This window comes from Aspergillus viridinutans (assembly GCF_018404265.1).
Source record: "Aspergillus viridinutans IFM 47045 DNA, scaffold_14, whole genome shotgun sequence".
Taxonomy (NCBI): domain Eukaryota; kingdom Fungi; phylum Ascomycota; class Eurotiomycetes; order Eurotiales; family Aspergillaceae; genus Aspergillus; species Aspergillus viridinutans.
This window is the reverse complement of record NW_025091230.1, coordinates 596,621-618,793: the sequence shown is the minus strand read 5'-3', so window position 1 is coordinate 618,793 and position 22,173 is coordinate 596,621. Positions and strand designations below refer to the sequence as shown.

The following is a 22,173-nucleotide window of genomic DNA, read 5'->3' as shown; positions in this document are numbered from 1 at the left end:
AAAAGCACGAAGTAAAGCAAGCGCAAGTCAAGATTGATCCGTCCAAAACCTGTCACCTGAAGGTTCTAGATACTCGGAAAGATCATCAAAAGTCCCAGCCGGGAAAGATTGTGGAATGTGGCCCATATGATAGTCGGATGAGTCGAGTCCTGGCGGGAACAGTGGCAGGAATGGTATGGCCCCGTCATTGTGTAGATCAAATGAACCACTGCCGAAGGAAGTCAGCCTATCTTGGCTATTTAGAGTCGACTCAGGCTCGTCTTGGCTACTTCCAGATCTGACGGAACCTCCAATGCCGGAGTCAGGTGTGCTCGACACTCTGACTTGCGACGATGATTGCGTTGTTGTGCGATCCGCTCGCGCGGATTCTCGATCCTCGCGCATTCTGCGCAAGATCTGATCAAAGACCTCGGCATGAGTGGACCGAAGGATTTGTTCCAGTTCCTCTTGCAGAGTATCACTCAATCCTTCTGGGATCACATGCTGTATAGCGGTTCGGACAGCGACGGGGGCAGCCGTTAGGAAAGCCTCTCGGACGAGATTGACCTCGTATGAAACGAGGGGGTCAAGATAGGGGCTCTCAGGCAACGGATCGTCAGGGAACAAGATCTCGTAGATGGCGTTCCAGTTCGCTCGATCTGTCTGCCTTGTGTTTCTTTTGCTCAATTTCCTCAATTGCTCGGCTGTTGCGCAAATAAAGTTGGCTTTGGGACCCACCGGACAGTCGACATCACGAGCGTGGGTGTCCCTCTCGTGTTCGGTCTTGAACGTTTCCGAGCATCTCGGGCAGTATATGGGCATGCGGTGCTTGCGACTTATGTGCTGCTTAACCCGGGATGAGTTCTCGTGATCCGACATTCCACGTGTTCGGAAGCTCTCTGGGTGCCGCTTGAAGAAGGGACAAGCGAATCGTAAGGCTCGGTCTTCTGATTTCGATGCTTTGAATCGCTTGGAGGGCTCTTGGCTGCCATCACCGTCACCGTTGCTGTCATCATGGTCACCATGATTGCCGTCGTCGTGGGAAATCTCATCCGCCTTTCTCTTCTTCCCCGAAGAGGTCCCGTCTTTGGGCCCGGATTGAAAGGAACAGGCAGAAACATGACCCGATGATGTACCATATTCCTGGTGTGGGTTGGTGTGATGGAGAACCCTTGAACCTACAAGCGAGTATAGCTTCTCCTTGTAAATGCGCTCCAGCCGGTGAATGGTTGACTCATTCCAATTTCGCCCAATATAGAGATGGGCATCCTGATCGTCGAACAATGACTCCTCGTCAGCATGCATTTCCGAATCACCTGAGTCTGTGGTATCACTTCAATGGTGAACGAATGCCTTTGCTCATTGGCGGGAGGTCACTTCTTTGTGATGGGGAGACGTTTGCGTTTGAGGAGACCTGTGAAACGCAGCCAGGCTCTGATGCTGTACTTGGCTCCTGAAACTCATTCGGGGTCGTTGATACGGCTTCCTTTGGCACAGGCCATGATAGTTGCTGGATGTCGTCTGTGATCTCATGCTTCGTCTCCTTGTGCCTTCTGAGATCGTCGAATGAAGAGAAGATGGTCCGAGGGGACTCGTCACACAAATCACGTAGGTATGTCTGGCTGATAGGGATATCCGCCAAGGTATTGAAATTATCCAAATCCGTAATCGCCTCATATAAGCCGGGGCTCCAGTGAAGGAACTCGAGATATGAGTTTGACGCGCCATCATATTCCTGGCCATGAATTGTGAGTTTTGGGGAGTCTTGCCAGTCCAGGCCCAATCCCGAGTCGACGCTCATTGCATTCAAAGTTGAACTGCTATCTTGGGCAGGTTCCGTTACTATAATGTCACTCAAATCAAAACTGCCATCTAGGGCAGGTGTGGTCCATGGACACTGGGGGCCACTCGGAGTCTGGGGACAAAAGCGCCCATCCTGATTTCCAGGGGTAATGCGATGCTCAAAAGAGTGCTCCATGCTCAGAGTGCACCTTTGATCTATGAGCTTCAGCCTTTGCTAGGATGGATGAAAGGGTTGAAGTGGTTGATAAAGTTGACATACGCCCTGTTGAGTAGTTTTCAGATGATTGCTCATGCCTTTATGGCAGAGGTGAGCTCAGCACAAATGTGCTGAAGCCTAGGCAGTAATGAGTGGTGCAGGAGCACAGCCTTGCCCACTATGCAGGGTCTTATTGGTCGTCCTAGCGCAGTGTATTAATTCATTAACTAGCCTGCTTGTTATTAGACTGGTCGCCACGCATCCCTGCATAATACCATAACGAGATCAACACAAATGTGCTCAGCACTTGAGCTTAGCTTCAGGCATACCATATTTCCATCATGGGCATTTCTGTGCTGATGGTCATATTAGCAACCTCCCCAAAGCACAATGTTCTTGATATCACCAAGGACACGGACTCCATTCTGGAATATATTTCTGTTCAAGTCACGCAGATAACTATAACAAACAGAACCATGGTCAGTCTATCTGTCCGACCCCTCAGTCCTTGAAATCGAACTGAATCACCATATAAAACAGAATGCTACCATTCCCAGTGCATTCAGTGCCACAATATCCCCCAGCCAGTTATCAGCACACATCCCACTCCCAACGTGGTGATCTGCGCTGCCTATTTCCTCCCACTCTTGCGATCAGAGTTGCAGTACGAGACCACAATGGCCTCCCTACCGTCCAGGCGATGCGCATTGCCCCTAGGATCAGAAGCGAGGAGCTCATCCGTCAATTGCTCCTACTATATGGTCTAGAAAACGACACACACGCGATGAGTTACCGACTTTGGAATCTCGTTCTAATGCGTCGGGTTGTGATTTGCAATGTCGTGCTCTCGGTGGTAGGTGCCCTACCCTCATGATATGCTATTCTCATTATCACAGACAAGTGAGGACACCCCTACACGACTCATTCACTCCATCGACCATCGCTCAGTGAATGAGAGTCTCACCGGTGCAATCTATAACCCATCCGTTCTTCGAGGTTCAAACTGCGTGGCCCTTCTTGAGCCGTACACTATCCTTCCTCGTCGTACAGTCGACGCAACAGGAAAAACGGTGTGTCGAGCACTCATGCTCGACTACGAATTGAGCATCCGACATGCGCTGATCTGGACATTTGTTGCTGTCATAATCTCAATCATATTTGGGACTGCTGGAGGATTCGCGGCTCCGCATTGGGATCTCAACCTTGCATTATCTATCAGCGGTGGGACGCTGACTATCTTTGGCGTGATACAATCTGTTTTATTATCGTGCAAACATATAAATTGTTCATCTAGAGTCGGTGACGATATCATAGGATAGACATAATAGTCGTATTTTATATACTACATGACTTCCACATCAAAAGCCAATACGTATCACAGCGTCACAATCATGCCGTCTTGGGAGCAGTCTCATCGGCAGTCTCCAAATGCGTATCCCTAGCCTTCTCCTGCTGGATCTCGCGGAAGGTAACAGTGGGAGTCCAGTGCTTGCTCAGGCGCGCACTGCTCACCTCGGCGTACAGCTCGTCCACCTGCTCGAGGGTAAGACCCTTGGTCTCGTAGATCATAAAGTACACAAACGAGATACACAGGAAGCAGCAGCCGCCCCAGATGAAGAAGATCTTGGACTGCAGGTTGGCGTTGCCCGGGCCGTAGTCGACGAGGTAGGGGGTGGAGTAGGCGATGGCCCAGTTGAGCAGCCAGTTGGTGGCGGTGGTCATGGAGAGGGACTTGGCGCGGATCTTGAGGGGGAAGATCTCGCCGGTGACGACCCAGGCGCTGGGGCCCCAGGTGGCGGCGAAGAAGAAGATGTAGATGCAGATGAAGGCGATGGCGGCCTTTTGGGCGGGCTCGTTGTGGACGATGATGTTGCCGGCGGCGTCCTGGCCGGTGGTGGTGGTGCCGAGGATGGCGACGAGGAACTGCGAGACGCACATGCCGACGGCGCCCCAGAAGAGGACGGGGCGGCGGCCCCATTTCTCGATGGCGTAGAGGCCCGGGAAGGTGGAGGCGACGTTGACGCAGTTAGTGATGAGACTGATGGTGAAGGAGTTGCTGAAGCCCGAGTTCTTGAAGAACTGGGTGCCATAGTAGAAAATAAAGTTGATGCCGGAGAGCTGCTGCAGGGCTTGCAGGCCGCAGCCGGTCAGGAGCCGCTTGAGCAGGTTGCCTTTGAAGCAGTCGAGGTAGGTGGATTTGCCGAGGCTGAGCTCGTACTCGTGGTTGGCCTGGACCTCGGCCAGTTCCTCGCGGACGGCAGGGTCGTCGGCTGGCAGGCGGCGGAGACGGCCGAGGGCTTTGGCGGCGCCTTGGATGTCGCCCTTTTTGACCATGTACCGGGGTGTATCGGGGAGGACCAGCATACCGCCGATGAGGATGATGGCCCAGGCGAACTGGATAGCGATGGGGATGCGGTAGCTGCCGGTGTCGTTGCGGTCCTTGGTTGAGTTGTTCACAATGGAGGCCAGGAGGAGACCGATGGTGAGGGAGAGCTGGTAGGCACCAACGATGGTGCCTCGGATCCACTTGGGCGCTGTTTCAGATTGGTAAAGGGGGACTGTGTCTATTAGCAAAGATCAATCTACCAGACTGGAAGGAACATACTCAAAGCAGAGATCAAACCGACACCGAGACCGGCAAAGAAGCGACCAGCAAGGAAGATGGGGATTGCCGTGGCGGCAGTCTGCAAAATGACTCCCAGGATAAACACATGGGACGAAGCAATCAGACCCCAGCGCCGACCGATCATGTCACCCATGGGAGCCGCACCGAGAGCACCGAAGAATGTACCAGCAGAGAGGATGGAGACGATCGCTGCAGACTGAGAGGAGGTAACGTTCAGGTGTCCGGTGCTGTCACGGTGGCCGGTGGAGAAGAGTTCTTGCCAGTAGGGCATGGCAAGAATGCCGCTGATTGTTCCTGTATCATATCTAGAGAGGAGTCAGACGACGACCATAGAAATTGAAATAGAGAGTGGAAGAGACCTACCCGAAGAGCACACCTCCAAAGGCAACGAAAAGACCGATGACAATGGCCGGCCAGGATTTGCCTGGCACGCCTTCTGGCTTCTTGAGCATGAGCCCCATTGTGCGATTATTATAGTGAGCAGAGCGAGGAGAGGTGTCGACTGGATGAGAGATGATGCTAGGATGGTGGGGAGACGGGGTGCCTTTTATGTGACGGAGCGGGTGAGACAGTTACACTACAGCATCGGGCAGACCAATCGACGCCCCCCGCAAAAGGCACAGCAATCTCCTTGATTAAACCTCATTCGGTCAGCAAGCCGTGGTCGATCTTAACTCCTTGGCGGAAGTTTAATCCCTGCAATCTTGGCGCGGGATAGAACTTTGTAGACTCAATCATGGTGCAATCGCCACACCAGTCCCTGTCCATCACGCGAGGCCTAGATCCAGCCATGAGAGTAGAACCAAAGTCATGAAGGCGACTTTACTCATCACGTCACCCGGTGAGGGATATTTCCAGATGGATCGGGGCATAGTCGCCGTGGAAAGTGTGTTTTGGCCCGTTGTGGATAACGTGCATCCCCATGGGGAGAGGACCATCGTTCGGCTTCCCCCAGTTTCTGCGACGCCGGCCCGGCGGACGGTCTGTCGCGCAGTGTCTGCTGAGTCTGACTGGGGGAATTGACTATCCTCCGGAGAAATGGCCATAGTCAAAACTGCGTCCCGAGAAGATGATTGGCTGGTCTCCAATATTTCCGCCGAGGATTCTCCCATTGGAACTCTTCTCGTGTCTCGGCGTTTGGTGGCTGAACTCTGCTGCCAAATGGCTGCCAGGACAGTTGTTTGCCCTGGCCGAGCCGGTCACATCCCGAACACTTTCCCTGATATATTCACCGAGAATCTTCCTGTTTCTCTGCAGTTTGGCATGTGAACGGTGGTATCATTCCGACTGCGGGGCCCTGCAACACCAGCAGCTTGAACTACTTGCATTGACCGAACTGACCGTAGGGCACACTATCACGCCTTTCTCCCTCCTAACAATCCATTGCTCGTCGACTGTCGCTTCCGATCCTCGTATCGGGACGACAAAGTTCGGGCTTGAGACTATCAGGCCATTGACTCTCCACATCGACCATGGATCGATAAGGTTGGTTGGTTAGATTACACTGAGGAGGTATTAGCCCTCCCCTCCGCGCCGATATCGCTCATATTCCGCTCTGGACGGCGGCGTCAGGTAATTCAAATACGCCACCAGTGCTTAGCCTGCGAGAAGATGCGCAATTTTCATGGCTGTTGCGCTGCACCTTCGCACCCGCTCTGCATAGTTGTGTTTTTGATTAATATTTAATATGTAAAGGGGCTTACGAAAGTCAGTATACTCTATGCTAAATAGAAGAGTTTCTAGGGCTTCTACTATCAGATTACTAGGCAGAGTATTAAAATATCATTCAATAAATCTTTCACACAAACAATAGCTTAAGATACTTTAGAATATGCAAGCTGCAAGTATATCATATTTCTCCTACTTTGGCTTTTCACAAGAGTAGTGCTTTAGTCTTCTGTTGCCTTGTCTTATTAAAACAGCCTATTGAGAAAGCAGAAACTGCTGACCCTCCAACAACAACGGACATACATCTAAGAGAGCATGGCATGGATAACTAGCATGGATACCTTGCTCTTCACTGATTCAACACTAGTCTATGATGGCGTGATCAGCAGGGTACCAGTTGATAGTACCCTGCTCTAACTACCCACCCATTATATAGCCAATTATAAGTTGTCAGAATCAATCTTGGGCGGCTATGATGCTACATGCCTGCTATCCTTTACCCTAAACAGTTGACCACAAAATCTCACCAATATGAACCATGTATGTATGAGCTTGGTGACGTTGCTCCTGTCAATATGTTTGATAATTACAAATACTCAAATTCTGGGGGGGAAAGTGAATTGCCTAGTTGAGCTTTCACTATGCTAGGAGCTAAGAGCCTATGTAAGATCAGACATTAGGAAAGCAAATCCTGTTGATTATAGTGTTTAAAAGTGAAAAGTATGTAGTACAAGCACAATGAAATGAACTTCATTAACTTGGAACATTATGTCCCATAATTTAGAGAATGAACCTCTACAAGCAGTCAATCATCCTTTGTTTCCAGCGCGCACTTGTGTAACCCAGATCTAGGTACTTTCTGTCATGTCAAGAAACAAATGGAAGTGTTTCTGGCTAAGGTCCCTTGCCATGTTGCAGCATGCACTCTCTGTCTACAACCTTGTCACATGCTAACTAAACTAATCACAGTGATATCAGCTTCGCCACACAGCACCACACAAGAAGTCTTTCTGGGCCATAATGCTACTCCCCGTCTTCTGCCTGCATTGTCTACGACCCCATTATACAATAGTTTCTTAATATATGGTAAGAACAGAGTGTGCATCGGTTTCATTCCCTTTTGTGTTTAATCCTTGACTAGACTATTATAATAGCAATAACAAAATACAGAAAAATGAAAATGGTGTGAAGTGTTGACCATGGACTGTTAAACTACCCAGCATTAAGCCTGTGCCTGAGAAAATCGCCCCTACGAAGCTACACCAGTTGCCAAATTACTACATGCTGCAGTAACACAGACAATATGCAACCAGTGCATGATAGTCAAATCTCTATTTTACCTCTTTTCATGTTTCGTCCCACCAATGGTAGCCGATATGCTATCAATTCGAGCGAACTTTGAACCTATACAAAAACCAATCTTATGAGACACCGTGGACGGACTTTGAAACTCTCCAGACATACCAACACCTGCATATCAACCTCCTCCACTTCCTCCCCCTCCACTTCCTCCTCCACACGCGCCGCCTCCGCTGTCTCCGCCACCACAGCCTCCGCCACAACTCCCACAACTTGCACCACAGTTCGTACCACAAGCAGCCGCAGTCGCCTGCGTCCCACAAGCTCCACACCCAGTAGTAACACTGACGGACACGGAAAAGTTCGCATTCGGAACCTGCGAGTACTCCACCGCCCAAGTCGGATACTCCCCCGGCGGCTCCTGCCCCTCAAGGCCCCAGAACACCAGTTCCCTTTCCTGCGCCGTCCGCGGCAAGTACCGCTTATCCCGCAGGGTTTCATAGGTTCGAACGGAAGACCTATGATCTGAAACCCACTTCGCGACGAAGAAGTCGTCGTGGGTGCGGCGTTCCAGCGCGTGGCTGTATGGTTGGGCGCGGTTGATACCCCCTAGTTTGATTCGGTCGGCTGATGGGTCGGATTGGATGTGGAGCCATTGCGTTGCGGACTGGAAGTGCGGGCTCTGGGACATGGCTGTTGCGCCGGCGGAGAGGGAGTCCAGTGCTGTGAGGAGGGTGAGGCGGTGGTTTATCCAGGACGCTTCGCGGGTGGGATTTGGTCTCAGTTCGGAGGGGGGATACGCGAATTGGTCTCTGGATAGGTGCAGGGCGATGATTGACCAGGAGTCGAAGGGGAAGGCCCAGACGTGCTTGGAGAGGGTGCAGTTGCCGCATTTGACGGGGTAGCGGTTGAGAGCTTCGGTGCAGTCCCACGGGAAGAGGCTTTGATGGGGGTAGAGGTGTTTATTGAAGCCGCCCCAGTCGAACCAGTACTCGTGCAGTGAATCGATCAGGTCCGGGCCGGTGTAGCACCCAAAGTGAAAGCGGCGGATATACTCCTCTGTCAGTCCGTATGGGGCGTTGATGATGTTGTTTGGGTGTTCGAAGGGATTCTCTGTTGCGCGAGGACGACAGAGGAAGCTCATGCGGTAGAGTGGCTGCGGGCGGTCCTTGTCGGAGCCAGTGATCGAAGACTGAGCGAGAAGTGGTCCAAAGACTTGCCAGTCGATCAGCGAGTTACAGAACTGTTGGCAGTTATTGGTCAATCCGTCCCATGCAAGAGTGGTCTTGCTGTCCAGCAACCCCCCCACAATACTTTTGAAGTAGACCGACACCCATGGACTAAGGCATGCTTTGACTCTCTCGTGCAGTTCCTGGCGTGTACCCTCGGCGCTGTCACTGCTCACTTTCACCAGCAGCTCGATGATCTCCTCTTCTGCTGACGACAACGGCCAGCCGGTGAAAGGAGTCCCGACGACTTGCTTCAGCACCGCTTGGAAGCGTTTCCGTTTCTGTGGACGAGCGCTGGCATGGCGCCATAGCTGTCTTTCTGTCTCTCCACAGATGGCAAGGAAAGCGAGGTCCGACTTTTGCTGCTCTTGTCCGAATAATGGATCGCGAAGCGATATTCCGGCCCCGTTTCGACTCCTGCTATTATTAGCACTTTCACCTACATGCCGAGGAGACATACTCTTTACTGCCGTTCTCAATCACAAGTGGTCCCATCCGAACGGCCACCCGAATATTCTTCCATGGGTTCTGGACGAAATCCTTGTACAGCCACTCGTCTCCAACCAGGCGCATCTCCCCAGACCTCGAAGCGGCAGAGTAGATGCCAGGCCGACTGTTGTGATCTTTGTGAATTACCTTGGCCAAGGGAGTCGGACGAATTGAAAGACCTGATTTCTTTTGTGCCTCCTTGATGCTCAGATACTTTGCGTCGGCCAACATATGCACCCCTGTTTTAGTTCGCAGCCCATATGGCCGTTGAATCTCATTCCGGTGTCTTCGACATGAACCGCAGCGAGCATGCTTACTCACACCGGCGGCAACATCAGACGCAATGGAATGCTTGTATCGTTTGATGTACGCCGGGTCTCCGTAATGGTGCTCCCAGTAGCAATCTTCGCAGATTGTCTGGGTGGACCCGCCACTGGCTGCGAACATACTCCCCCGGATGACGCGCTTGCATTCACTGCAAGGCAGGACCGAGACGGCCGGACACCCCTTGAACCCTTTCTTGGTCATTCGTAACTGCGGAGTGAGAGAACTGGGCGTATTTCCCGCTGGTGAATGCTCAATGGTTTGCTCGATATCCAAGAATCCAGCTGCTTGGAGAAGCAACCGTGCTCGTCTCTTAGCGGCGTCTGTCTCAACAGGACGCTGTGCCAGGCATTTATGGACGTCGACGTTCACCCTCGTCCTGATCTTTGCTGCTGCCAGCTCCATCGTACGGATTTCTGCGCTCCTGACCAGGAGCCATTTGTCGGTGATCATGTTGGATGCTTGGGAGGGTAGCTTGGGAGGTGTCGCGGTTGGCCGCTGGAGGACATTGGAGATGAAGGTGTCGAAGCCGTTGACCAGTATATTGTCTGCGTCCGAATGAATATGCTGGAACTGGGGTTGCTGCCATTGTCGTAGAGTGGAAACAATGCAGTCCAGTTCTTGGTTGACACCAGTCCAGTAGAGAGATTCCAGCTCTGCTAGGAGATGGTCGGCGGCATTGCCGACTTCGGTCCAGGCCAAGTTGTCTGGTTCCTCCGAGGTAACAGGTTGAGTTTGTTTAGTCTTGTCGAATAACCGGGAAAGCCGCGACATTGGATACGTATGAGTTGGGTATGTTAATGTGGTGATTAATGACTGTGGAGTGCGGTATGACCTTTTATAACTTTTTCTGATGCACCGGACCCAAAGTATCCAGGAAGCATCATACAATCAGTCAGCCTTGCGCCCAGGTGGCAGCTCACGTGTGCTCTATACGAGTCTGAAGGATGCGGTACTCGTATTCAGCGGCACCAAGGCAGATTCAGCCGCTCGGCACATCAAATTGCTGGCAAGCTGCGCCTCACGCTTGGCAAGGCTCAATATGATCAACTGACTATTAGAGGGGCCCGAGCAAAGGCATATATCATTGAGTATGTAACACTGGAGCCGGATCAAGCAGAATTCGGTCTTGCGAATCACGATAAAAATGACCATCCTATGCACGGCATCGCAGACAGAGCTGCACCGCAATAGCGGGCGCTTCAGTTCGCTGTTGGCGTCCGACACCGTTCAAAAGTATAATTTTCCCAACATCAATGAAGACATACAAGTCCCCGATCCTAGGGTTTTCAAGGATATATATTTGCCTGCATGGACAGATTCCATGTCCCTTCCCAGCATCGCTCAATGTGCCGCGCACTTGGAACTGTTGCAGGCGATCAACCATATCCGTCGTGAAGTCCTCAATTCGACGTACTTGGACGCGGTTCTTGACATCAAGCCGGAGAAGCGGACAGTGGTGCAACGATACTCCCGGGAAAAGATCGAGGTAAAGGATCACAAGTTTGCGCAGAAACGGCAGGTCAAATGGCCATTCTATCTCAGGCTGGGAGTCGCCAGATTTTTCCTCTGGTTGAAGAAGATGGACGAGACGTTAGCGGTGAATGACAATGAAGTCCTTGAGCTGCCGGCCTGTCCTCCACTAGGTATGCTGTCCGTCCATTCTAGAGCAATAGCTAATGATTAGATGTACTCATTGCGTGGCATTCCGCCCTTTTGAACCCGGGATGGTTCAGGACGTATTGCCAGACCAGTGGGATCAAGCGTATGCGGCGGGTGGTGTTTCCATGGGGCAAAATTGTAAGTCACTGTCCTCAATTGTAGTGCAAGCTGACTGTTTAGCACCAATGCATCAATGACAAAGACTGGACTTTCAGCCTGCCCTCCGAGGCAAGGCAGAACTTTACGAATTTGACTGGCCAGGAAGCAGACCTGCTGGCCTACCTTCTAAGCTTCAAGCCTGAGCCTTATACCTCTCTTCTAATCGCTTACCGGGACTCGGCACCCGCGAATAGGCTCTACCTGAATAAGCTCGACAGTCTCTGTCGGGAGAAGAGGGAGTCACCGCACAGCGCCTTCGCTGTCGCCTGCCACGCAGCCGCCTACCCAGGCCCATACGCGACATACCTATTTGCAGCTATCGAGCGCCAACGCGTCTTTGTTGACAAGATGGTTGGATACCTCTGGATCCGCAGCCCTGGCGTTTACGGGACGTTATCCAGAGCGATCGCACGCTACGAGTACTTCCTACAGCTATTCAAACTCCGCCCAGGAACAACTCTGGTGCCAACGCTGGACATCGACCTGGTGTGGCATACGCATCAATGCTCGGCGAGCGTGTACGAAGCAAGTATGGCAAAACGGGCAGGGAGGTTCATCAACCACGACGATACCATTCCGCCCGGGGTGCTGCGGACGCTGTCGGACGAGACGTCGTTGCTGTTCAGAGACTACTTTGGCATGGAGTATCATATTTGCCTGTGCTGGGAGTGCGAGGCTATTCAGTCGGCCGTGGATGAGTGTGGGGACGGCGAGGAGGATTTTAAGAAGCTGGCAAATAAAGTTGTCGAGGATTTGGCGGCTCATCGGGTGGTTGAGTTGAAGCGGCGGAATCAGGTACGAAGCAATCCACAGTAGTCTCAAGAATAGTACAGGGTACATTTGTATATTTGCTTCATGACTGGTAGAATGAACCATCATTCAGTGATTAATCTAACAGGTCAGTTGAGTGGCTCACTACCTGGCTTATGTTAGAAAAAGGTTGGCAGTGTCTGGTGGAGAGGCCAGCAGGTATTAAAATATATAACACCTATTTAGCTTAGCATATGCTAAGCTTATTACCAAGCCTAATTAAATTTTAGTAGGGTTTTCAATAGAGAGAAATCGAGTTATGATATAGAAACTGCGCTTAGCCTATCAGACAAGGGGTGTGTTTTAACAGCTCTCTGCTCTGATAGCAGAGATCACATCGCTATTTACAGGGCTGTTTGTGTCTGGTCTTCTATTTCCCAGGGGCCCACCCAGCGCCATATAGAAACTAGGCGACCTTTGCCCATCATAGATTTGAATCCACCGCGGTTCATGTGGGTACGCGTGGACCTGAAATAACCCCTTACTTGATTCATCACTTGCTCCATGACTCATTACAAAATGATATCAAGCCGCCGAAGAACCCGAACACGCGTGAAACTACTGTGCCTACAATTGCCCGCCCTTCGCAATCTTCATCCGTACACTTGACCCAGGCGACGTCAACACTATGACAGCAAAATGGCGAGCCACACGTCTCCTCCACGGAGTCCGAGCCATAGTTGGCGGCCAGGGTCCCCCTTTGATTCTCATTCCAGGCTGGCCACAAACAGCAGAGGCGTTTAGCGGTATCTTCGAGCCCCTTTCAAAACGTTATCAGTTTTTGGCGCTCGACCCCCCGGGCTTGGGTGATTCGCCTCCTCCCCTCCATGGCTATGATACTGCGAACGTGAGCAAAGTCATGGCCGAAGCTATTCACGATTTCCTGCAAGACAGACCGTACCATCTAGTTGGTCATGATGTGGGTGGATGGATTGCCTATCCGTGGGCCGCTCAATTTCAATCGAGAGTCAAATCGCTCAGCATCCTGGACGCGTCAGTGCCGGGTTTCCTGCCCCGGTTTCAGTTTCCGTTGCCTCAGCCGACCAACATGCGTCTTTGGCAATTCTCATTCAACGCGCTTCCTGAATTACCCGAAATTCTGACTCGCGGTCGTGAGCGGGAGCTACTGACCTGGTTCTTTAAGCTGAAGGCCGTCCATGCAGATGGTCTATCTAAAGATCATTTTGAGCGCTATATCCAAGCCTATTCAAGACCAGGAGCGATGAGTCGGGGGTTCGAGTACTATCGAGCTTTTGGAACAAGTGCGAAACAGAATCTGGAATATGCAAAGACACCACTCGATATCCCTGTCTTAGCTTTAGGGGGCGCCAGCTCCGTCTGTTCGGGTATGATTAATTTGGTCCGAAACTTCGCGACTAATGTTTCCGGGGGCGCTATTCATGACTGTGGGCACTTTCTCCCTGAAGAGCAGCCATCTGCTGTCGCGCGCAGACTGCTGGAGTTCTTGGAGGTAAATGAAACTAAGTGATATTCCTTTGGACGCACCTTCCAACATATGGGTGATTGCTGGGTTTTCTCTGGCCATCATTTGTTATACAAAAGCTATCAATCCCATATCCTATGGCGGCAGGCAGCGTCAAATAGTGCTCGCCATGAAAGCCACAGCGCACTCCAAATAGGATATCCCTCATGTACTTTCCTAAATTGTATGTTGTAAAGTCTAACTTTTGTACAGTTTCAGTATTCTATCAATCAATATTTCTATTAACCTGTTGGAGCCCAACTGTGAGTGTCTAGCTATGGAGGTTCCTTCGTCCGAAGCAAGAATATGAGCCGTGCAGAACGCCGTAGTAAATACAGAGAACATAAAGGAACTGCGCTTGTCATCGCCTATGCAGTTAGATCACCGAAGTAATACAATAACCTTATCCTGCATTTCCCACTGTCTTCCCCTTGATTATTCTTGCTGTGTTCTGAATTGGGTTCTGATGCCTGGCCGCGAAGCCTTTTTTTGCTGTATTGTCCCGGTTCCTTTTTAACCATCGTCTTCCACATCTACATCATGGCAGCTAGGCCTATGCAATTCCTGGTCCGGGACGGGGACATCATCCAGCTCAACATGCCATAATCACCCTGGCAGGGCCTGTCTCGCATAAATTCGACGACGTAGCGGATCGTCAAGTTTCAGTATTTCCATGTTCCGTGAGCCGCAGCCAGGACATTACGAGAAAACAAGAGGAACACGAAACCGAGAAACATGCTCACAATGGCAAATACTTGCATGCCCATATAGGTTGAACCATGCTGCCTTCCCAAGATAGCTCCCATGGTCGGCAGGCCAGTTAGAGAGCTGCTAGATATCAGTACAGTAAAAGAAATAGATGGGGCCAACGAAGACCTACGAGATAGCTATAACACCCTGATAAGTACCTATCTGTCTCCCCAGGGTCTCTAGGCTGCCGGACTTTACGCAACATGGCATCATGATGCTAACGAAGGCGCCGCTGAAAAAGCCGTAAGCCACGGCAAAAACGATGAGGCCGGCAGTTGAAGCATGGTAATCGAAAGGCAGCCATAGACAAAGGATTGCCATGCAGCTGAAGAAGGCGGACGCGACTATGATGTTAAAGTATCCCACCTTGTCTCCGATGTGCCCGGGGATAATTCGTCCGAAAATTGAAGCAGCACTGCCCCTCAGGTCAGCTCTGCTAGGGACAACAAGATTGAACATAGCCTACTTCAAGATAGCGATCAGGTAGAGGGCCAGCGAATCCGACATTCCCGACAATTTGGCCATGCTCGGAAGATAATCGAAAGGTGCCCATAATCCCCACATCACCAAAAATGAGCCGAGGGCGTAGAAAGCAAAGCCTCGGTTTTTGAACAGCTTGAAGTCAATCCATGCGAGATCCGAGTCCCATTTCTTGGGAGGCAGGCGCGCACTGAGAAGAAAGAAGGCGCCGACTAAAGCGATACCGATGAACAGCGCCGTGTAGCGTACCATGCCATTGAACCCCACGTCTTCCATAACCAGATGCAAAAAGATCGGGAATACCACGCCCCCTGGTCACACATCAAATCAGCACGTCATAGAACACTGATAGGATAGTCTGCTCCTCACCAATACTACTACCCGCAATAGTAATTCCCAGAGCAAGGCCTCGCTGCTTGACGAACCACTGGCTCACGCAGACCAAGCAGGTGGTGAAAATACCTCCAGCTCCGAGTCCATAACCAATTCCCTGCGCCAAGATGATCTGATAGTATTCGGTGCTAAGACTCGTCATGCACAGCGAGAAGAGGCAAAGAAAGGTACACGGGAGCATGACCGGGCGCGGTCCGTAGGTATCTACAATGCGGCCGAATAGGGTACCTGGAGCCCATATGAGGGCAAGCTGGATTGTAAAGATCCATGAGATGGCGGAAGGGCTATAGTCCTTCAAGAGAGTCTCTTGATAGGTGGTTTGAAAGATACCAATGCTGTCCAGGTCAGCAAAAGGACTGGGTCTTAAAGCTTTTTTTGGGGAAGGAAGGACTCAACGCGTTCAAGAAGCCCAAGGTAGTGAACAGACCTAGGGAACCGCCGGCGCAACATAGCCAGCCTCGAAGGCCGCCCTCTGGTGGGAGAGCTGACTCCAGAGCAGGGCTCTCAGAGACGACGGGGGGCTGTATGGCCTTCTCTTCATCGTGCTGGGTGCCGATGGACGACGACATGGTGGAGTCGGGCATTCTGGTGACTGTACTTCACGGTCTACGGTGACTACGCCGTTTATAAGCAGAATACTAAATTACTAATAGCACCATAGCTATGGCGGGTGGATGGCGGCCCGCGCGATCCGCGCGTTCGGGACGTCCCGGGCAGTACGGCCAGAACTCACCCGTGTAGTGCACTCGGCAGAGTACGAGATTACAGCGGATCGAAAAGGGCGAGCCGGAGTTGCATCCATTTAGGCGGTGGATCCCTATTAGTAGATGACTAACTACCTAGTAGGGGTCCGGTTAGTAGTAGTACGTTCAGCTGCTCCACGCGTGTAACAGTTTAGTGGCCGGAGCTTCTTCTTGTCCATATGAAAAGTCCAACCCGAAGGAGCCTAGCCGTACCTAGACTGGCTTACCCAACCCACAAATCCACACCCAACCCACCCAAACCCACGGTTTGGGTGGATAAGGGCTGGCCCTAACCCAACCCATGTGGATATGGGTTAAACCTACTATACCCACGTGGATATGGGTTAACCATTGGGTTTAACTTAGGTGCACGTGATCTAGGGTCTCTTAAACTAATAAGCTTATCTAGCTAGATCTAGGCCTAGATAGGTAATTATTTTTATATATATAGATAGAGAATAGTAGTATCTATCTATATATAAAAAGAATATTAGATCTACTAACAAAGGCTAGAGTTATAGTGATTTTTAGATTTTAGAGAATAGTAGTTAGGATAGTAGTAGTAAGATATATATATCTCTGCACCACCTTTCAATCTAAGCTTAGGAGGTACCTCTACCCCCCTATATAAGCTTATTTAAGCTTATATAATAGGTAATATATAATATTTATATAATTCACTATTATATAACTTAATAAAATATATAAATATCTTAGTAGTGTCGCTAGAATACTAGAAAAAGAGGTGGAAATCTGAATACTAGAGGTCACCTAACTAGATAGTATGGATATCTATGGATATCCACCACCCAACCCATGTGGATATGAGGGTGGGTGAGATACCTAATGGTTTACCCAAAACCCATGTGGGTTGGATAAAATATGCTGTGGGTACACCCATATCCAACCCACAGCCAGTCTAGCCGTACCTTAGTGATTGACCGGCCCCACGTAATCTCTTACAAAATTAGGCGTTCAACTGTAACCCGTAGTCGGATTCGCTTGATAAGGCCAATTCGTAGACGTCCAATCGGAGCCGGCAAAAATCTGTACCCTTTTGGGATACGATTCCAGCAGGAGTTAGATTCCATCTTCTCCTTGTAGAGGTAGAAAGCCATGAGCACTAGCTATGTGTTGAAAGGTCTGTTCAAAGTCTCAGGTTATATAGATATTAGGCGCGAATTCTAGAGATATCAATCTGTAAATGTTTCTGTATACTACGCCCTTCGTCCTACTCCCAACCACTCCACAATGGGCTCCATCCAGGCAGAAGACACGACTTTTTCCCCAGGCCCTCTCATAGTAGGAGGGGGCCCGGTTGGAATGTTGACAGCTCTCAAGCTGGCACAGCTGGGGGTACCATGCACGTTATGCGAAATGAGTACCGAGACGACACGGTGGCCCAAGATGGACTACAACAGCTGTCATACTATGGAGATTTTGCGTATAATGGGGTTTGTGGAGGACTATCGACAACAACCCGGGGCTGTACCACAGCATAGCGATTTTGATACCATTTTTTTCAACACTTGCGGGCTGAAGAAGAAGCTCATTAGTCGATGGGTATGTGTGTCACACTAGAAGGATAGCCCTTTGAGGAGTAGTCTTGTTTAAGTGATTTCGGACTTGAAAAGAAGTTTTAGCTTCCACACGTGGCTACACTAACATCTTCTGCTAGCATGTCCCAAGCAACAACGGATATCGCGCCAAGATTCACGCAAATAACGATGGCTCACAGCCTGCCGAGCCTGGTCAGCGTTGTTCGCAGATAGTGCTTGAAGCATTCTTGAAGGAAAAATGCCTCGCCGAACCCCTGATTACAAGTCACTTTGGTTACAAATTTGTATCGCTTGAGGAAGACGATGAGGGGGTCACTGCTACTGTCAGTGAGATGGACAATCAGGAAAAGACGATTAGAGCACCTTACTTGGTTGGCGCAGATGGTGCCCGCAGTAAAGTAAGGAAAAGCGTCGGGATTAACCTCAAGGGGAGACATCTGTGAGTGTTCCAAACCCCAAGTTGCCAATTGTTACCAGCTAACATGGCGGTGATTTCTCTCTACCAAGGCCAGGTGCCTTTTTCATGGTCCACTTCCGGTCCAAACAACTCACCAAACTCTCCCCATTCGGCAAGTGGTGGCACGCGTTTGGCATCCACGGCGGCCTTATGATTGACCAAGACGACGTCGACACCTATACCTGTCACGAACCTTGCTCTGCTGATGCTGCCGCAATCAGACAGCTCCAAGAACATCCCGAAGAAATCCCCTATCGTGTCCTTGGCAGTCTCGGCAAGCCTTACAGATTTGAAATCGACGAAATCATGCTGGCGAATGCATGGCGTCCGAAATTTGCTCTTGCGGATTCCTACGTCAGTCGTGATGGACACGGCCGTGTGTTCCTCTGCGGCGACGCTGCTCATCAGAACCCTCCACATGGCGGCTACGGCATGAACAGCGGCGTAGAAGACGCTGTCTCGCTCGCGTGGCGTCTTTCAGCTTTACACAAAGGCATCGGTGGAGGCAACCTCATTACTTCATATACGAACGAGCGCAGACCGAACATGATGCAGCGCCTCGAACGTTGTACTGCCCATATCGGCAAACTCACTCCGATGATCATGCGTACTATGACGGCCCCGAACACAGACATTTTCCTCGAGGAGAGCGAGGAAGGAGAGAAGGCACGAGCCGAGGTAGCAATGCACCTGGACAGCGTGGGACCTGAAACTATCGACCGCGGAGTGGAACTGGACCTGAGATATTTGAATAGTGAAATTATCGTGAGTGACGGGACGAGGGAGCCGAGATTCGATAACAGGCGCTATACGCCAAGTACAAGGCCCGGGCATAGGGCGCCACATGTGTTCTTGAGGGATGATCGGACAAGTATCGTGGATCTCTATGGAACAGAGTGGTCATTGATGGACTTTTCAAAGGCCGAAAGCGACTATCAAACGAGCAATGGCTTCCTCAGCTTGGATGACGAAGCGACCTCCCCAGTGGCGACATTTAAAGCTGTAGCCAAGGCAATGAAGATGCCGCTGACGCACGTCCAACTGGATGCCGGAGAGAAGCACGTTAAGAACGTGTGGGAAAATTACGATTATGTTTTAGTCCGTCCGGACGGGTACGTCGCCTGGCGTGGAGGCAAAGAAGGGGCGAGGGATGAACGTTGCGAGCTGAACGAAGGACGGATCAGGAACATCTTGAGAATTGCGCTGGGCTGGAAGACAGACCCTGGGTTTGTGGTTGGGGAGAAGAAGGAGCTGAATCTGGAAATCAATTCGACAAGCATTCATAGCGTGGAAGAGGAGCTAGGGGTGGGCAAGGGCCACGGGTATGCGTTTGTGGGATTCTCCAGGGAGGACAAGAGAAAGTAGCTGCCCATCTGGATCTATCGACATCGCTGTATTGAACCTTCGTTAGGGATGTGACAACAAATGTCAATTTTTGAAATTTCAGCCCAAGGTTGAAAGTTTTAGAGAAAGATAACTTTTTCCCCATACAAATGGGTTTCAGAGACAGCGCTGAATGGTCCATTAATGGCGGACGAGATCTATCCTGACTGATCCTATCAGATAGCTCGACACGGTAACTTAGTAACAGCATCTCAATTAAAGGAGAATGCGAAGTTGATTCGTGATTCGCCTTATGAAGATACATGTAGTTAGGATAACATCAGGTTTAATCGCGTTCCCCTCGCCGGATATCTCTAAACAAAAATATTCTTGCGGATTTGACAGGCGAATCTAAAGCTCAACTGGCTATTCTAGAATTCCCTTTAACCACTTCAACTTGGGCCAGGAATTTCGTCTTGGGCAGGAATTCTGCTTCAATATTGGGGAATCCTTTGCCTTTGAGCACTTTTTCGGCTTCAGCTATCGCATCATACCCATATATCCATGGTTGGACAACGGGGCACGTCCTGTTTGTGATTAGAAATGAATGCTTGTTGGGCTACCTAGGGTGACACAAACCATCGGCTGGGGAAAGCACCAGTAATTTCTTTGCCGAGCTGTGACGTGAATATTTCATCTCGTGCTTCTTGGTCAGGGCCATCCTGCATGTGAAAATCATTCCTCTACAGTCAATAGCCTCCGAAGTCAGTCTGTGTACCTGAGGTCTATAGGATATGAAGTTAGAGCTCGACATAGTAGATAGTGCATACCTGCTTGAATGTTTCCCTAGCTATAGCATCACCCCTTAATTTTCGAAGCTTTTCAAACAAATGCAAAGCATTCGGGAGTTGCTCCTTCTTTGTGACGGACTTTAAGATCGTCCCTAGCGCCGCTCCATCCTCCATGGACGAATTGGCGCCCTGTGCAAGATATGGAAGCATGGGATGGCAGGAATCGCCTCTGCCAGATGTTGGTTGGTGGCTCGAGATACTTTGTTTTAGAAACATAATATCAATAGACTTACATTAAGACAAAATTATTGGCTTCGTTAATCCAAGATGGTAGTTCCTCTCCTGTAATACAACACTGTCAGTCTACTGTAATAGCAGTGAATTCTTGATTCTCTTACTATGCATAAGCTTCCACTTGTCAACTCTGTTAACATAGCCTAGAAGTTGAGTGAGACTTGAATTGAGTTAGTCATTGATTTTGGAATGCAAAGTGGCCCGTCAAACTCAGCATACACGGGATCCCAGCCTTCGAACAGCCGTTTCATTTCTTCGACATTTCCAGGTTGCTTCGTGATACCTGGAGGTAGATCATCGGGTACAAGCAATACAAGATTATACATTTTGCCCGCCCTTAAGGAGTATCCAACAGCGTGGGATCTGGGACCAATCCAAAAATGGACTTCTGGACGGCTAACCCAGTCTCGTAAAACTGGCTCTTGGATTTGATCCAAAGACAGAACGATTCGATATGCCAAGTCTCCTGTCGGCTTGGGGGGATCAGCAGTCCCTAGGAAGCATTCTCGAGTTCGTGACCACAAGCCATCAGCTCCAACTATTAGGTCAGCGTTGTATTCGTGCCCCGAAATAGTAGTTAGCGACGGCACTGCGGGATCAACATTTTGTACGCGTTCGTTCAGAAGGAACTTCACTCCCAACTGCTGGGCCCGTTTGTACAGAGCTTGCTGCAAGTCCGCTCGATGTAGATCAACGAAAGGCCCGCCGTATTTCCTTCGGATAGTCTTATCAAAGTCGTCCTCACGGGCCAGCACTGCCCCAGAATATCGATGTACAGTTAACCGTGTTGGCTCAGCTGCCTGCTCCCACATGGTTTGAGGAAGATCCCAGATTTTGAGAAGGCGCGAGCCATTGGGAGTGACTTGAAGGCCTGCACCAACCTAAGCAAGGCGATGTCATTATTTGATCCTAAGTGGGTGACGAAGAAAATACTTCTGCAAGTTCTTTTGCTGCATCTAGGACGGTGACGGAATGGCCGGCTAATGCGCACGATATTGCAGCAGAAATACCAGCGAGCCCTGCGCCGACAATAATGATATGTAACCCAGTTATTTCAACTGTCTTGAGAGCACCGGCGTCAACGTCTTGGACAATAATCAGGGTAAGAACACGTACCATTTTCCCCACCTTCTGAACGTTTAAAAATGTAGCAGCAGATGATATATACACTAGCAGCAGACTTCTGGCGTACCATCTGAATGATTGAAAAGATCCCACTAATAACGCTGCCGGGGACCGGACTTCTGGCCTTAAATCACCGTCAGTGCCTCGCCATGGATGTTAGTGGGGTAGACATGCAAATGATGTTGCTTCTCGGGATATCCGCCGTCTACGGATCACCCACGGCTGGGAGGTGGAGATTTGGGTCTCAAAGGAGTTCGGGAGACCTGGTGAGAAAGTCCAACTAAGGACGCTGAGAGACTTCCACAATAGGCATCGGATAGTGTCAAGCAGGTGGTGGATAAGGATGGCCCCGTTGGGAACGGGACCGGTAGGAACAGACTGATGGTATTAAATGGTATTAAATGTACTACCAAGCGGTGTTTTTACTCCCTCTTAGTGGAGGGCAAAATAATCTGCGATAATAAATAGATTTGGCGACGTAAATGCGGCAACCCAGCAGACGGTTTTCTATTTCGTTGCCACTCTACAAAT

At 50.3% G+C, this 22,173-nt stretch overlaps 9 protein-coding genes across 9 annotated transcripts; 3 read left to right on the top strand and 6 right to left on the bottom strand.

Moving 5' to 3' along the window:
• Positions 1 to 27: 27 nt before the first annotated feature.
• Aspvir_003279 (uncharacterized protein) lies at positions 28 to 1,284 on the bottom strand (the record flags this gene model as incomplete). The annotated part of the gene is made up of 1 exon (XM_043274864.1): positions 28 to 1,284. One exon carries the CDS (start codon positions 1,282 to 1,284, stop codon positions 28 to 30), a length of 1,257 nt encoding a protein of 418 aa, XP_043130799.1.
• Positions 1,285 to 1,309: 25 nt separating this feature from the next.
• On the bottom strand, positions 1,310 to 1,780 carry Aspvir_003278 (uncharacterized protein; the record flags this gene model as incomplete). The annotated part of the gene is made up of 1 exon (XM_043274863.1): positions 1,310 to 1,780. One exon carries the CDS (start codon positions 1,778 to 1,780, stop codon positions 1,310 to 1,312), a length of 471 nt encoding a protein of 156 aa, XP_043130798.1.
• A 1,587-nt stretch (positions 1,781 to 3,367) lies between these two features.
• Aspvir_003277 (sugar porter family MFS transporter) lies at positions 3,368 to 5,065 on the bottom strand (the record flags this gene model as incomplete). The annotated part of the gene is made up of 3 exons (XM_043274862.1): positions 3,368 to 4,536; positions 4,584 to 4,909; positions 4,968 to 5,065. The coding sequence occupies 3 exons, from the start codon at positions 5,063 to 5,065 to the stop codon at positions 3,368 to 3,370; spliced, it is 1,593 nt and encodes a 530-aa protein (XP_043130797.1).
• A 2,684-nt stretch (positions 5,066 to 7,749) lies between these two features.
• Aspvir_003276 (uncharacterized protein) lies at positions 7,750 to 10,387 on the bottom strand (the record flags this gene model as incomplete). Its single annotated transcript, XM_043274861.1, has 2 exons — positions 7,750 to 9,217; positions 9,261 to 10,387. The coding sequence occupies 2 exons, from the start codon at positions 10,385 to 10,387 to the stop codon at positions 7,750 to 7,752; spliced, it is 2,595 nt and encodes an 864-aa protein (XP_043130796.1).
• Positions 10,388 to 10,760: 373 nt separating this feature from the next.
• On the top strand, positions 10,761 to 12,250 carry Aspvir_003275 (uncharacterized protein; the record flags this gene model as incomplete). Its single annotated transcript, XM_043274860.1, has 3 exons — positions 10,761 to 11,259; positions 11,301 to 11,413; positions 11,456 to 12,250. 3 exons carry the CDS (start codon positions 10,761 to 10,763, stop codon positions 12,248 to 12,250), a joined length of 1,407 nt encoding a protein of 468 aa, XP_043130795.1.
• Positions 12,251 to 12,872: 622 nt separating this feature from the next.
• Positions 12,873 to 13,733, top strand: Aspvir_003274 (alpha/beta fold hydrolase; the record flags this gene model as incomplete). The annotated part of the gene is made up of 1 exon (XM_043274859.1): positions 12,873 to 13,733. The coding sequence occupies one exon, from the start codon at positions 12,873 to 12,875 to the stop codon at positions 13,731 to 13,733; it is 861 nt and encodes a 286-aa protein (XP_043130794.1).
• Positions 13,734 to 14,939: 1,206 nt separating this feature from the next.
• Aspvir_003273 (uncharacterized protein) lies at positions 14,940 to 15,919 on the bottom strand (the record flags this gene model as incomplete). The annotated part of the gene is made up of 3 exons (XM_043274858.1): positions 14,940 to 15,268; positions 15,327 to 15,685; positions 15,747 to 15,919. The coding sequence occupies 3 exons, from the start codon at positions 15,917 to 15,919 to the stop codon at positions 14,940 to 14,942; spliced, it is 861 nt and encodes a 286-aa protein (XP_043130793.1).
• A 1,425-nt stretch (positions 15,920 to 17,344) lies between these two features.
• Positions 17,345 to 19,474, top strand: Aspvir_003272 (uncharacterized protein; the record flags this gene model as incomplete). The annotated part of the gene is made up of 3 exons (XM_043274857.1): positions 17,345 to 17,656; positions 17,772 to 18,091; positions 18,160 to 19,474. 3 exons carry the CDS (start codon positions 17,345 to 17,347, stop codon positions 19,472 to 19,474), a joined length of 1,947 nt encoding a protein of 648 aa, XP_043130792.1.
• A 1,186-nt stretch (positions 19,475 to 20,660) lies between these two features.
• On the bottom strand, positions 20,661 to 21,636 carry Aspvir_003271 (uncharacterized protein; the record flags this gene model as incomplete). Its single annotated transcript, XM_043274856.1, has 2 exons — positions 20,661 to 21,398; positions 21,451 to 21,636. The coding sequence occupies 2 exons, from the start codon at positions 21,634 to 21,636 to the stop codon at positions 20,661 to 20,663; spliced, it is 924 nt and encodes a 307-aa protein (XP_043130791.1).
• Between the last annotated feature and the right edge of the window lie 537 nt (positions 21,637 to 22,173).